The sequence below is a fragment of the Lynx canadensis genome, chromosome A3 (genome assembly GCF_007474595.2).
Source record: "Lynx canadensis isolate LIC74 chromosome A3, mLynCan4.pri.v2, whole genome shotgun sequence".
Classification (NCBI taxonomy): Eukaryota; Metazoa; Chordata; class Mammalia; order Carnivora; family Felidae; genus Lynx; species Lynx canadensis.
This window is the reverse complement of record NC_044305.1, coordinates 57,572,905-57,585,598: the sequence shown is the minus strand read 5'-3', so window position 1 is coordinate 57,585,598 and position 12,694 is coordinate 57,572,905. Positions and strand designations below refer to the sequence as shown.

Sequence of the window (12,694 nt, the reverse complement as noted above, 5' to 3'; positions counted from 1 at the left end):
CCCCATGCAGTATTGCAAAAATATTTTATAGATCTTACACAAAGTTCTCGGCAGTTTTCTGAAATTCGACTTACGCTCATAGATGATTCCCAAGAGAAGTAAAGGGAACTTATTCTAGGTAAATGGTGGCTTTTTGCAAACAATCTCTCTTTTTTGGATATGGCCTTCTGCACTAGGAAGTTGAATTGTGTTGGGGCTGTGCTCAGGGACCCCCTAGAACCCGGAAAGGTTCAGGCCTGTTTGAAGGGTATTTGGGGATCTCTTAGTGACCCTCAATGGGGTTGAAATCAGGCTTGCAGAAGGTCCTTTGGGAAAAATGCAGACCATGTCATCATTTTTTTTTACAATAGTTATGATGTGGTACTTTTTTGTTGTTTTGTCTCTCAAGGACTCAAAAAGATCAGGAAGAGAAGCATTGTGATACTAATCAAGAAACTGCAGAACACAGATTTTAATGGGTTTGGGGAAATTTGTTTTTTTTTTTTTTAATGTTTTATTTTATTTTTGAGGGAGAGACAGAGCACAAGTGGGGCATGGGCAGAGAGAGGGAGACATAGAATCCGAAGCAGGCTTCAGGCTCCTAGCTGTCAGCACAGAGCCCACTGTGGGGCTCAAACTCATGAACCATGAGATCATGACCTGAGCTGAAGTCAGATACTCAACAACTGAGCCACCCAGGCGCCCCAAATTATTCTTAATGTCATTTAGCTTTACTGTTATTTTTCCTTGTCATTTATTATCCTTTTTTCTCTTTTATATCAGAAACACGTCTTACTGTGATGAAATGTCCACTGAGCTCAGGGTTTTTGAGAAGACAGAAGCTTCCCTGCCTTTCATATCATACCCGCAAATTCTTACGTTGTCAACCTCTGGGTCCTTAGTTTGCCCTGAGCTGAGTGAATTCATCCGTAACAAAATGGACATGAAGATTCAGTGGTACAAGGTACATCTTTAAAAATTGCCATTTAAAAAAAATTTTTTTTTTAATTGCCATTTAATTAAAATGTGTCTTACCAACTACAGGAAGGATATAAAATACCCATTCTGAAGATAACACATTCACTTTTATATTTCTGATTTTTTTTCAACTAGTTAGTTTAAAAAGGGCAATGATTAATATGTTCTGTTCATCTTTATGTGGCTGGGGCAAGGGTCCTCAGAGTAGGAATTTAAGAAGCCAGAATGTAAAATGAATGCAGAGTAAGTGGCAGTTGAAGAGAATAGCTTTTTACTGTCATTTGTCTATAGCAATGGGAAAAAACCCATTGTTTATTTAACAACTGTGTACACATATTAATGAAGCTTTTTTAAAGCACATGATAATTAACTTTTGTGTTAAAGGAGTAAATATAGACAATTTGTTTTCTTGCCTGATTGAATAAATACTATCATCAGATCACTTGTGTAGACCAGGTGTGGGCAAATGATAGCTATAACCAGTGGCCAAATTGAGTGGCCACCTGTTTTTATTTGCTTGGGATAGTTTTTACTTTCTTTGTTTCTTTCTTCTTTTACGTGAAAGAGAGAGAGAGCAGGGAGAGAGGCAGAGGGAGCGAGAGAGGGAATCTTAAGCATACTCAGCATGGAGCCTGATGTGGAACTCAATCCCACGACCCTGGGATCATGACCTGAGCTGAAATCAAGATTTGGACACTCAACTGACTGAGCCACTGAGGCGCCCCCAGTTTTCACTTTCTTAAATGGTTAAAAAAATAAGACTAGTATGTCATGATATATGAAAATGACATAGAATTCAAATTTCAGTGTCAATAAATAGAGTTTTACTGGGACATGGCCATACTTTCTGTGTCTGTGGTCTCATACTCCAAGGGCAGAGCTGAATAGCTCTTCAAACTTACCAGAGGACAGAGGCCATGTGGAATGTAGGCCTGAAATATTTACTATCTGGTCCTTTACAGGAAAATTTGCTGATCCCTGATATAGACAGACCATAGACTGATGCTGAAAAGTTGTAATTTGTTTAAAATTTGATATAGGGCCACCTGGGTGGATCAGTCGGTTAAGCATCCAACCTTTGATTTTGGCTCAGTCACGACCTCACAGGGTGTGGGATTGAGCCCCGTGTCTGGCTCTGCACCAGCAGTGCTTGGGATTCTCTGTCCCTCTCTCTCTGCCCCTTCCCTGCTTGCACTCTCTCTCTCTCTCTCAAAATAAATTAACATTAAAAAAATACAAAAAATACAATTTGATACAAATTAATTCTGTAATCGAGGATAGGTCAACCAGTTGACTGGTATTATAGCTACAAGATATGTATAGGATATCAATGCTAATCGTTACTTAGTCTGAACTGGGTAGAAGTCTATTCTGGATTCCCTGGCATAAACTAACAAAGTAGGGACTGTTAATATCTCCATTTTACAGATTAAGAAATGGAGATACAGAAGTGTAAGGCACTTGTCCAAGGTCACGCAGCTGGTAGATGGTGCAGCCAGAACTCCAGCCCAGGAGGCCAGGCTCCACATACCACTGCCATGCAGGGGACCCCTGGGGGCTTAGAGGCCTTGGAGGAATGGGGGTACTGAGCCCTGTTTGGCTTTTTCATGTTTGGCTCCTCCTGTTAGGAACAATAAAATCTCTTTTTGGTTAGATAGATTGTAAAATAATACTTTATGAGCCATTAGCTGACAAACCTTTCCAGTTATGTCTCTGCTACCATTCAGAGCAAGAGTCTGAAACAGCTCAAGGTTACGTTTGACTATTGCAAGGTTTCGATCATCATGGTTTTGAAAGATAGGTTCCTGAGAACACTGTGTGCTCATTAGGATGTTTTTTTGAATCACATTCAGTTTTTTTTCTGTTACTGGAGGCCTTGCTCTTGAGGATTCTGTTGTGTAAGACCCACAGAATCTCTCACCCATATAGGAAGTGTGCTCTCATTTCTCACATTTAGTTTTTCTTTTTTTCACAAATTTTCTCCCATCTTTACTGACTCCTAAAATTGAAACAATCTTTAAAGTAATTACTGCAATATCATTTCTTCTGAATATTACTTTTCAAGTCACAAGTGATTGAGGGGCAGAGGCAGAGAAGGAGAGAGAGAAAGAGATTCCCATGAGGGGCAGAGGATAAGAGAGAGAGAGAGAGAGAGAGAGAGAGAGAGAAATGGGGCTTGAGACCACCGATGTGGGACTGGAACTCACTAACTGAGATCATGACCTGAGCTGAAGTCAGATACTTAACAACTGAACCACCTAGGCACCCTACAACTATGTTTTCTATGTTAACAAATTCCCTCTGCTAAGAAGTACAGTTAATAGTATGCCTAAAGTACATTTGTAAAGTAAATACCAGGGCAATTGTTGGATTGCATATTCAACATCAATTGTTAATACTGATACTATTCATGTAGCTTTTGAGATATAAATTAGTACATAGTATAACTTTGAAAAATATTTTCCCCTAAGGATTCTGTCCTTTTGGATCAAGACAATGAGAAGTTTCTAAGTGTGAGGGGAACCTCTCGCTTACTCATACATAATGTGTCTGTGGAGGATGCGGGTTATTACAGCTGTGCCATGACATTCGCCCACGAAGGCATGCAATACAATGTGACTAGGAATATTGAACTACGTGTCAACAGTGAGTACTTGCCATTGAGGTACTTTTCCACCCTGTCAATAGCAAGCATGCAAAGAACAAATTAGGGTTCCCCGTGGAATTCCTTGAATGTCTTTGGCAGGAAAGGAAGACAGACCTATCAATTCTCCTAAAGCATCAGTCTAATAAGACATGTGTGAACCTTTGAAAGATAGAAAGCAGGGTGTTTTCATGAGGAAAGCTGAATCCCTGGGTAGTTGATAGGGTTCCAAGTGTGAGGCTAAAACACACCAGCAGATGGGGCCAAACAGTGGTTCACTTGGAAGGTCTCTTTGGAAAACCCCTTTTGGAAGGCTTGTGCTCCAGGGCCAGCAATCAGAACATGGCTGCCATAACTTTATGTATAATTTTTGGATACTAGAATTTTATTGGACTTTTCAGTTAGAAGGCTGTGCATTGGCATATCCAGTGGAAAATGCCCTTTTTTTTTTTTTTGTCTTCCCCAAGGCACGTGGCCCTTGAAACTAGAATTTCAAATAGTGAGTGCTTTCTTTGGTTTAAATGAGTTCTACTTGAAAATAATGTTGTTAACAGTGTTGATTAGTATTTAAAAGTGTTCAACATTTATTGCATACCCCCTACATGCTGGACATCAAGCTTGGTGTAAGGAACATAAAAGTGTTTAAGTCCTGGACTCTGCCCTGAAGAGTATGCTGCTTTTCTTTATGTTATATACTGAAAAACTACACAGTTGGAGTCTTTTAAGGCATTTTGGAGGGCTTTGAAAATACATTAAGGTTAAATAATTAGTCATTGAAGGGAGAAGACATTTTTTTTTTTGTCACAGGGAATCCAGAGATTCAGTTTTACTACAGAGAAAATTGTGTCATGAACTGAAATCTCTAGACTATTTTACTGTCTTATGAGGATTCATTCATACCAACAACTTGTTCCCCCACAGGGAATCATGGAAACTTCCCAGGATTTTGAAGGGGCTCCTAATTATCCTGTTTATGTGATACTGCATATGAACACTAGGGGGCGACCAACCTTCATATTACCCAGTGTTATGATCTCACTGTTTCTCAGAGGTTCTCAAAGGGTGGTCCTGGGCCAGCCAGAAGTAGCAGCACTTGGATGCTCACTAGACTTGGAAACTCTCATCTCCACCCCAGACCCACTGAATTAGAAACAGGGATGTGGTGGGGGGAGCACAGCAATCTGTGTTTAACATGCGGCCCACGGATGCTGATGTACCTTCAGATTTGAGAAGCACTGAGGTTTCTAGCCCCTGAGGCTCTTTTCTCACCGCCTCTCTGTTGCCCCAGCATCTGTGCAGCAGGCATGCGATTATGTGTGTTTGTTGGGGGGCTGGGGGGAGACTCCTGGTCATGGTCAAGAAGCCATCTGGTCCTCTGCTGTGAGACTGCCTAATGCTTACTCACGTTAGGATTTCAAGAGGCTCTGCCAGGAAAGGCGTAAGGATGGAGTGAGCAGTTATGGAGATGGGCAGCCCTTCACCCACCCCCAGTCATGCTCTTTGCTCTAGTTCAGGTGCCCAGTTTCTTCAAGTGGTTGGGAGACCTTCCTCTTGGGAAGTTGGGTTGCTATTCAGAAGTCCACCTCTGTTTCCTAAAAGAGTTTATGTCTTCAATGAACAAGACATAGTAGCCAATGCTGGGTTGTGCTCTTTGTCACTCAGTGTGGGATTAACGGTATAAACAGGTGGTTCCCAAATACTTGTGCCTTTTTAAATTTTTTTCGAGTGACTCTTCAGAGGCAGGAATGGAAAGGATGGAGATATTTTAGGGCAAATAGATGTTGGGGTAAAGCCTATCTTGTGGACATTGTGAACATTGCTATTAAGGATTTATTCAGGAAGCCAGGGAGGGGAATGGTTAATTATTTATCACAGAGCAAAGAACATCTGTTAGTGGAATGTGTATTTAAGTGTGGCCTCTTCCAGTAATATCTCTTCTGGGAAAAGCATTGGCCAGAGATGCTCACTTTTGTGGAGAGCCTGTTTCCTTTGCTAGACAAAGGTCGAATCTTACAATGGCTGGCCATACTAGAGGAGAACTTTGTTAATTAGCTAAACAATGGAACTTGACTCTCAGCTTGAAATGAAGGCTTTCCTAATTGAATCTTTTTTTCCTCCTATCATTCTCAGAAAAAGAAGAGGAGACAATTCCTGTGATTATCTCCCCCCACCAGACCATCTTAGCTTCACTGGGTAAGGCCCGCAAGGACCGTGTAACCCACAGGGGTGCCTGCAGTCCCTAAGCGCAGTGTCCCAGACCCTTGTGACCCCCCTGGGTGGGACCCCAGGACCCCAGCGTGAGAGGCAGAAATAACGGATACGAGGGAACATTTCCTTCTGTGAGATGTTAGAAGTGGCATTGATTGAAATTACGTCTATTTTGTTACATGAAAACCGTACCTACAAAAATCTGCATGTAAAAATCCGAACATTCTGGTGACAGTTCTTAACTGTATGAGAGGATTAACAGCATGATTCCCTCATGTAGCCAGCACCTGTAGTATATTTTAAATCATTCACTTTACCAAAACTTGGCTGACGCTAAGCTTTTCCATAAGAGTCCATTTTTAAAAAAATTTTTTGTAATGTTTTAATTTATTTTTGAGAGAGAGAGAGACAGAGCACAAGCAGGGAAGGGGCAGAGAGAGAGGGAGACACAGAATCTGAAGCAGGCTCCAGGCTCTGAGCTGTCAGCACAGAGCCCGATGCGGCGCTCGAACCCGTGAACTGGGAGATCATGACCTGAGCCGAAGTCAGATGCTTAATCGACTGAGCCACCCAGGCGCCCCTCCGTAAGAGTCCATTTGTAAAGTGAGGCTGATCCTGCCACTACTGGCCCCAAGAGACAGTCTCTTGTTGCCAAAATAGCTAGTCAGCTGGTTGACTGGGGTGAGGCAAGTGACTGACAGGGTCTCCATTTTTCACTCTGGCCCACACACACTTACTGTTGAACGTCACTATGTCTAACGGGATGCCACTCAATGCCAGCATCGACCGTGTAGGAGGGCCTCATTTCTCCTGTTTTCCAGAAGGAAAAGCTGCTCAGGGGTCCTGGTGGCTCAATGAAGGTCAAAAGCCACACTCAAGTCAGGCTGGGGTTCAGACAGGCCTGTGCCTGTGTTTGAGAAGATGGGGAAGGGTCCACCACTCAGATTTGCTGATGGACGCAAGGACTGGTGTGACCCCTGTTTCCTGGCTGGGTTCTGACGTATGATGTGTGCTGTCTTGCTGTATGCAGGGTCAAGATTGACAATCCCATGTAAGGTGTTTCTGGGAGTTGGCACACACTCGACCACCATGCTGTGGTGGATGGCCAACACCACCAGCATAGAGAGCGCGTACCAGGGAGGCCGCGTGACCGAGGGGCAGCGCCAGTAAGTGTGTGAAGATCTGTGTCAGCTGAGAAGCATCTTCTAGGCATAGCTGTTAGGGGACTGATGTGGGCTTTGCTCTTCCTTTTAGAGACAAGGTCATACTGAACCTATTCGTAATGACACACATTCTACATTAAAAATAATCTTTTTGATTCTAAACTGTTGGAGTTTTAGGATTTTATACACTGAGTTTTGCTAAGCATTACCAATTGCTCTTGAGAATCAAACTTTCTCTAGGAGCTGAGTTGCTGCTGACTTGGCATCGATGTTGCATTTTCTAGCTGTTTCGTTTGTGTGTCGATTTTTGCAGTTTTCAAAAACATTTGTGTGTCGATTTTTGCAGTTTTCAAAAAAAAAAAAAAGAACCCAAAAAACTTTGGAGTTAATACATTTCCACTATGCACTTGGCAACCTGAGTGTCAAACATTTTCACAAACCCCTCAAAAGACTAAAGGTTAGCCCCAGTATCCAAGGGCCTCCTTGGTTTCTCAAGGAACTGGGGACTGCCGCAGGCACTAAGGAAGGTTAATACTAAAAGAAAGGAAGAATTCTGTTCTCATAAGCATTACTCTCTGGAATATGTTTTCTCACTCTGAAAGTAGAGCAGTCAGACCTTGTAAATGTGAACCATTTGTTTGAGGAAGGAGACCATTCAATGTTCCCAATTATCAAAGATTTTTAAAACTGTAGTTTTGGTACTCTGAATTAGCCTGAACTTTCAATTGCCAATTTTTTATCTTTTTTTTTTTTTTTTTTGAAAGACCTATCAAAAAATACCTTTCTGGATGCAGTTTAGCAGGTCAGAATTATATGTGGTTAGCACAGCTGCTTGCTTGCACAGTCGTTGTTGAGAAAAGCTTGGCATTGCTAACATGCCTCATGTGGGCTTACTCACACTGTCCACTCACTTAAAGGAGCCTATTTTCTCCCAAGGAGAAAAAAAGATAGTCCTAGTAGATCCACATACATGATGTTTTTATTCATGCTCATCAGTAGCAGTGAAGCATCTTCAGATTACCATCACTACAAATGGCTGACTTGAGCCATTCCCTGGCCCATCTGCGGCTCTCTGCTCCCAACTTGAGTTTCCAGAATGACAGCTGGCAAAGGAGCAGAGAGGAGGAAACACCAAGGAGGCCAGGATTCCTGGAAACTCCCTCCTCCTCAATATGCAAATGATTTATTGGTGTTACAGTTAAGTTTCCCCAAACCAGACATTTCTATTCCCACTGCCGCCTCGTTGTTCATCAATGGCCTTAAAAAATGGATTCTTCCATTATCCAAACAAAACTGGCTCCTGTTAAGTTCTCCTCGTGACAAGCGTCCTGTTACAGGCACCAACATCTTTAGTGTCACTCCCAACAGCTTCAGTGTCACTCTCACCTTCAGGCACAGGCTTAGAAATTCTCCCAGATAGGGAACAAATATAATGAATGACAAGTGCCCTTGACTTTATGAGTTGAGACCAATTTAAGCACAATAGATCCTTCTTATTGAGAGTGTTTGGATGTCTCCATTGTAAAGACGAACTTGCATTTGATACATCATGTTTGAGTGATTATTTCCTCCCTCAGGGAATACTCGGAAAATAATGAGAACTACATTGAAGTGCCACTGATTTTTGATCCAGTCATAAGAGAGGATTTGAACGTGGATTTTAAATGCGTTGTGCGCAACACACTGAGTACTCAGATGCTACGTACCACGGTCAAAGAAGGTATGTATCAAGCAGCATGTTTGATGTTCTGTGGCTGCTAGACAAAGTTACTGGCTTTCCATGTGATTGCTTAGGCCACCGAAAGCAGATCTCTCATTTTTTTCTGATTTATTTTTTGTCGGGTGGAGGCTGGCTTTGGGAGAGTATATTCAAATCAAAATTTAAGCAGCAAACTGATTTTTGGAAAAAAGACAAAGTGGTTCTGTGATAAACTTAAAAAAAAATCCTTGTGTCCTCATCTGGTTCTGCCCTGGATCAGCAAGACCACCTGTTTCTTCCTGACGCCTCTAGCGGGAGGGTGGGACATTCTTCATCCCGAAATTGAGAAACTCCCTTCCCCGAGAGGTGGGGTCTGGGAGATACGTGGGGCTCAGGGCAGCTTAAGGGTTAAAGTCATCAGTCGAGAGGAGAGAAAGCACAAGACTATAGTCCAGTCAACCCAGTGCCCATTTAATGGACCTTTAAGAAAGAAGAAAAGCCCATGCTATCGTTTTGACCAAGTTGATTTCTTCCCAGTGTTTAAGCACTGAGTGGGAAAGGGAAATAGAGGTAGTGCAGAGACCCTTGGCAGCCAGAGAGGTCAACAGGCGACAAGCCGACAAGCCGGAAGTGATCTCCAGCTACAGTCTCATTATGCCTTCTGGGCAGTCTGTAGCAATCAAAGAATCGCTCCACATTCTCTGTGTTTGCTGGGAAGGCAGCTGCAGACAGACTTGTAATTGAAAAGCTGAGGATTTGGTTAAGCCTCAGGGCAGAGCATGGCAACACCCCTGATGTCTCAAGCCACTAGTTGGAAACACAAAACCCTTGGCTCACCCCACATCTACCCAGCTTCTCCCAGCGTAAGGCAAAAGACTGCAGTTGGGCGGTACTCCTTTCATACTCAAGTTTGAGAACCGTTGTCCTAGATCATTTCCATGAAAGGGTCAGTAGTTGTAGAGATTTGGAAAGGAAGGGTCCCACGGAAAGCAGAGTTCACTTCTGGGGTTCAGACTGTGACCCAAAGGAACCTATGGTTTGTCTGGTCCTGAAGCTGGGACCCTTTAAACATTTCTGTAATATGAGCCCGCTCCCTGCATGCCTGTGCTGGATTGGCCATGCCTCATGGCAGCAGGCATGGCCGAAAGCCTGTCACCAGCATTGAGAGGTGCCTCTGGGCGGCTGCTTGGAAAATTAAAGCTTTTCTCATTTCTAAACCTTGTGGGATTTTAAGAGAGAAGAATCATCTGGAGAAATGGTGTGACATTGTGTTGATTCCTGGAGGCCTAGACAGACTACGATAAATAGCTTTAAAATGTAGAGCTCTGGCTTCATCGTCGAGTCCAGTAACACTTATGTACTTGTGTGTACTTGTTATGTTTTTATTTGTACTCTCTATTTTCATAACACAGGGATACCAAGGAGTAGAATGTAAAATAGCTGGGTCCAAGCAATAATCTTGACACCTAAGGCTCCTTTATTTGAAGTTTGTTTTCTCTTCCTTTGCTACTTTACTTAATCTTCCTGACAGCCACACTCATTGGAAAGGGGCAGACTGTACCCTGGCCAAGTCATAGTTGGCTGGTGAGGCCTAAACAGATACCATCTTTTTAAAATTTTTTTTATTTTTTTAAAATGTTCATTCATTTTTGAGAGACAGAGACAGCGCGTGAGCAGGGAAGGGGCAGAGAGAGAAAGAGAGAGAGGGAGACACCGAACCTCAAGCAGGCTCCAGGCTCTGAGCTGTCAGCACAGAGCCCCATGGGGGCTCGAACTCACAAACTGTGAGCTCATGACCTGAGCCGAAGTCGGACGCTTCACTGACTAAGCCTCCCAGGTGCCGCTAAACAGATACCATCTTATTGCACACTATTCAACGGGCGGAACAAGGACCCGTGACCCGTCACCCCACGCTCTGCTGTTTCTCTTTAATGGATTTTTGTTCTACCTTCCTTGTTTCCCTAATGCCACAGATATCATTCTCAAATATCCTTGACCTGATGTGAGGGACATGCTTTCTAAAAAATCACTGCACTATTATTAGAAAAGACAAACCCCACTTCCTTTCTTCTCCGTAAACCTGCCCTGCACTGTCCTGCCCTGGCAGTGAGAGAATGTTCCATCCACCCACCATGTGACTCTGTTCTTCCTACAGCTGCCACATTCTCCTGGGGGATTGCGCTGGCCCCCCTCTCCCTGGTCTTCTTGGTTTTGGTGGGAATATGGATGCACAGACGGTATAAACACAGAACTGGAAAAACATATGGTTTGACCACGTTAAAGACTGGCCCTTAAGATTTTCAATCTTACACGAGTGAAATAAAGGCAATAAAACAATTCAAATCCAAGCGATATCCTTTTTCATGGAAGTGGCTTGACCTTTTCGAAGATAGTGCTCTTCCTCAGTTTAACAGAGCTGCTGTGTTTATGGTGAATCCCTAAAGAAAGAATGTGATGTTTATCCTGAAGCTGAATGACAGGAGGAAGTGTGCATGTGGGCGTGTGAGTAGCTCCCTGCCACTTGTGACCTGTTTAAAAGAGTGAGGTGCCCCCAGGCCTGAGTTAGAGTCAAAAACATCTAGGTGAGTTTTATAATTCATTCATTCGTCATTTAACAAAAGCGTCTACCTTGGCTATGCTCCGTGGAAGGTGTTATAGATACAAAAATAGTTAAGATGTAGGCTGCGTTTTGGGGAAGATGGAATTTCATTTTGAGACCAGAAAGAGTGCTTTAGAAATGCTACAGAAGGAGAATCAGCAAGAATTGCTGAATTTTTTCAAAAGGACGAGCCAAAAAGTAGCAATTAAAATAGAGTAGACTGTGAGAAAAATACATGTTATTAGGACATATTAGTGAACTGAGAAACAGACTCAACTTTACAACAAAGCTTCTGAAAGTAAGGAGGAAAGAAAGGTATTGGGATGATTGCATACACATTGGAAAAAAAAAACAAAGCTAGGACCCCTTTTATATCATGTTACTCCTCCCAAAGAATCCCAGTTGAATTGATAAATTAAACTTAAATAAATCAAATTGTAGAAAAATTAGCATGACTCACTCCTTCATTTATTTGAGTCTTTGTTCAAGAGTCCTTCCCAGAGGCAATGCTGAATAGCACCTCTTTTCCATCCCTCTCTGTCCCCTCCCTCTGCTTTGTGTGTGATAGATCTTATCATCACCAAACCTTCCATTACATATTTACTTATTTATTTGTGGGTTTTCCCAGCGGATTTGCATGAGAGCAGAGATGTTATTTTGGTCACGGCTGTATCCCCAGTACTTGGAATCGTGCCTGCCATACACTGAACATTTAATAAACGTTTGTAGAATAAATGAAACTAGGATGTATTTTCTTTTGTTCACTACCAATAAAATACAAGAATGGGCAGGGTACAGATGGATGGACTTAATTATGTTACAATTCGTGGCTAATAGAAGAATGAAAGCAAAAGGTAAAAGATATTATGTCAGGCGAGTTCAAGGAATTAATGATAGCCTATACAGTTAATTCAGGGTTTAAAGAAAGGTGTCATGACCCTCATAGATGGGGGATCATGAATAGGGAATTTATGGAAGGAACACATAATGAAACCATAGAAAAGTGGTCTGTTTCAGTAATAATCAGAGATGTAAATTAAAGTGACATTGAGATAACAAAGCACTCACACACACTATCAAGTTTTAAAGGCAAACTCAAGGTCATTTCCAAATGGTAACTCCCATTTCCTGTAATTCCATTTATAACTTGGTACTGGGAAGTAGAAAGGGAATTTGTATCAAGCCAGTGGGGTGCTGGGAACAGCTTGTATCTTCTTGCAAGAGCTGAGTGTAGCATCTCTTCTGAGCTCTGTTCAGTGATGTCATGTTGGTAGCTTAAAATCCACCACCCTGGGAGTACTGACGCCATAGAAACTGGCAAATGCCACAGGCCAGTGCCCCCCTCCCGGGTATGCCACTCCAGGGCCCTGCAGATGCCTGGGGATGCTGCTCTTGGGAATTAATCTTAGACAGTAATTGAACAA

The 12,694-nt window shown here is 42.5% G+C and overlaps 1 protein-coding gene across 2 annotated transcripts in view; it reads left to right on the top strand.

Annotated features, from left to right (window-relative positions):
• Window positions 1–11,719, top strand: part of IL1R2 (interleukin 1 receptor type 2) — a 34,823-nt gene extending 23,104 nt beyond the window's left edge. Inside the window, exons 4-9 of one of the 2 annotated variants that reach the window (XM_030310373.1) lie at window positions 763–943; window positions 3,429–3,603; window positions 5,732–5,794; window positions 6,840–6,975; window positions 8,550–8,692; window positions 10,827–11,719. In XM_030310373.1, the coding sequence (XP_030166233.1) occupies window positions 763–943; window positions 3,429–3,603; window positions 5,732–5,794; window positions 6,840–6,975; window positions 8,550–8,692; window positions 10,827–10,966 (838 nt within the window). In that variant the 3' untranslated portion in view covers window positions 10,967–11,719. Of the gene's footprint in view, window positions 1–762; window positions 944–3,428; window positions 3,623–5,731; window positions 5,795–6,839; window positions 6,976–8,549; window positions 8,693–10,826 lie in introns of both variants that reach the window. The other variant, XM_030310374.1, reaches the window with a different exon arrangement.
• Window positions 11,720–12,694: the final 975 nt, after the last annotated feature.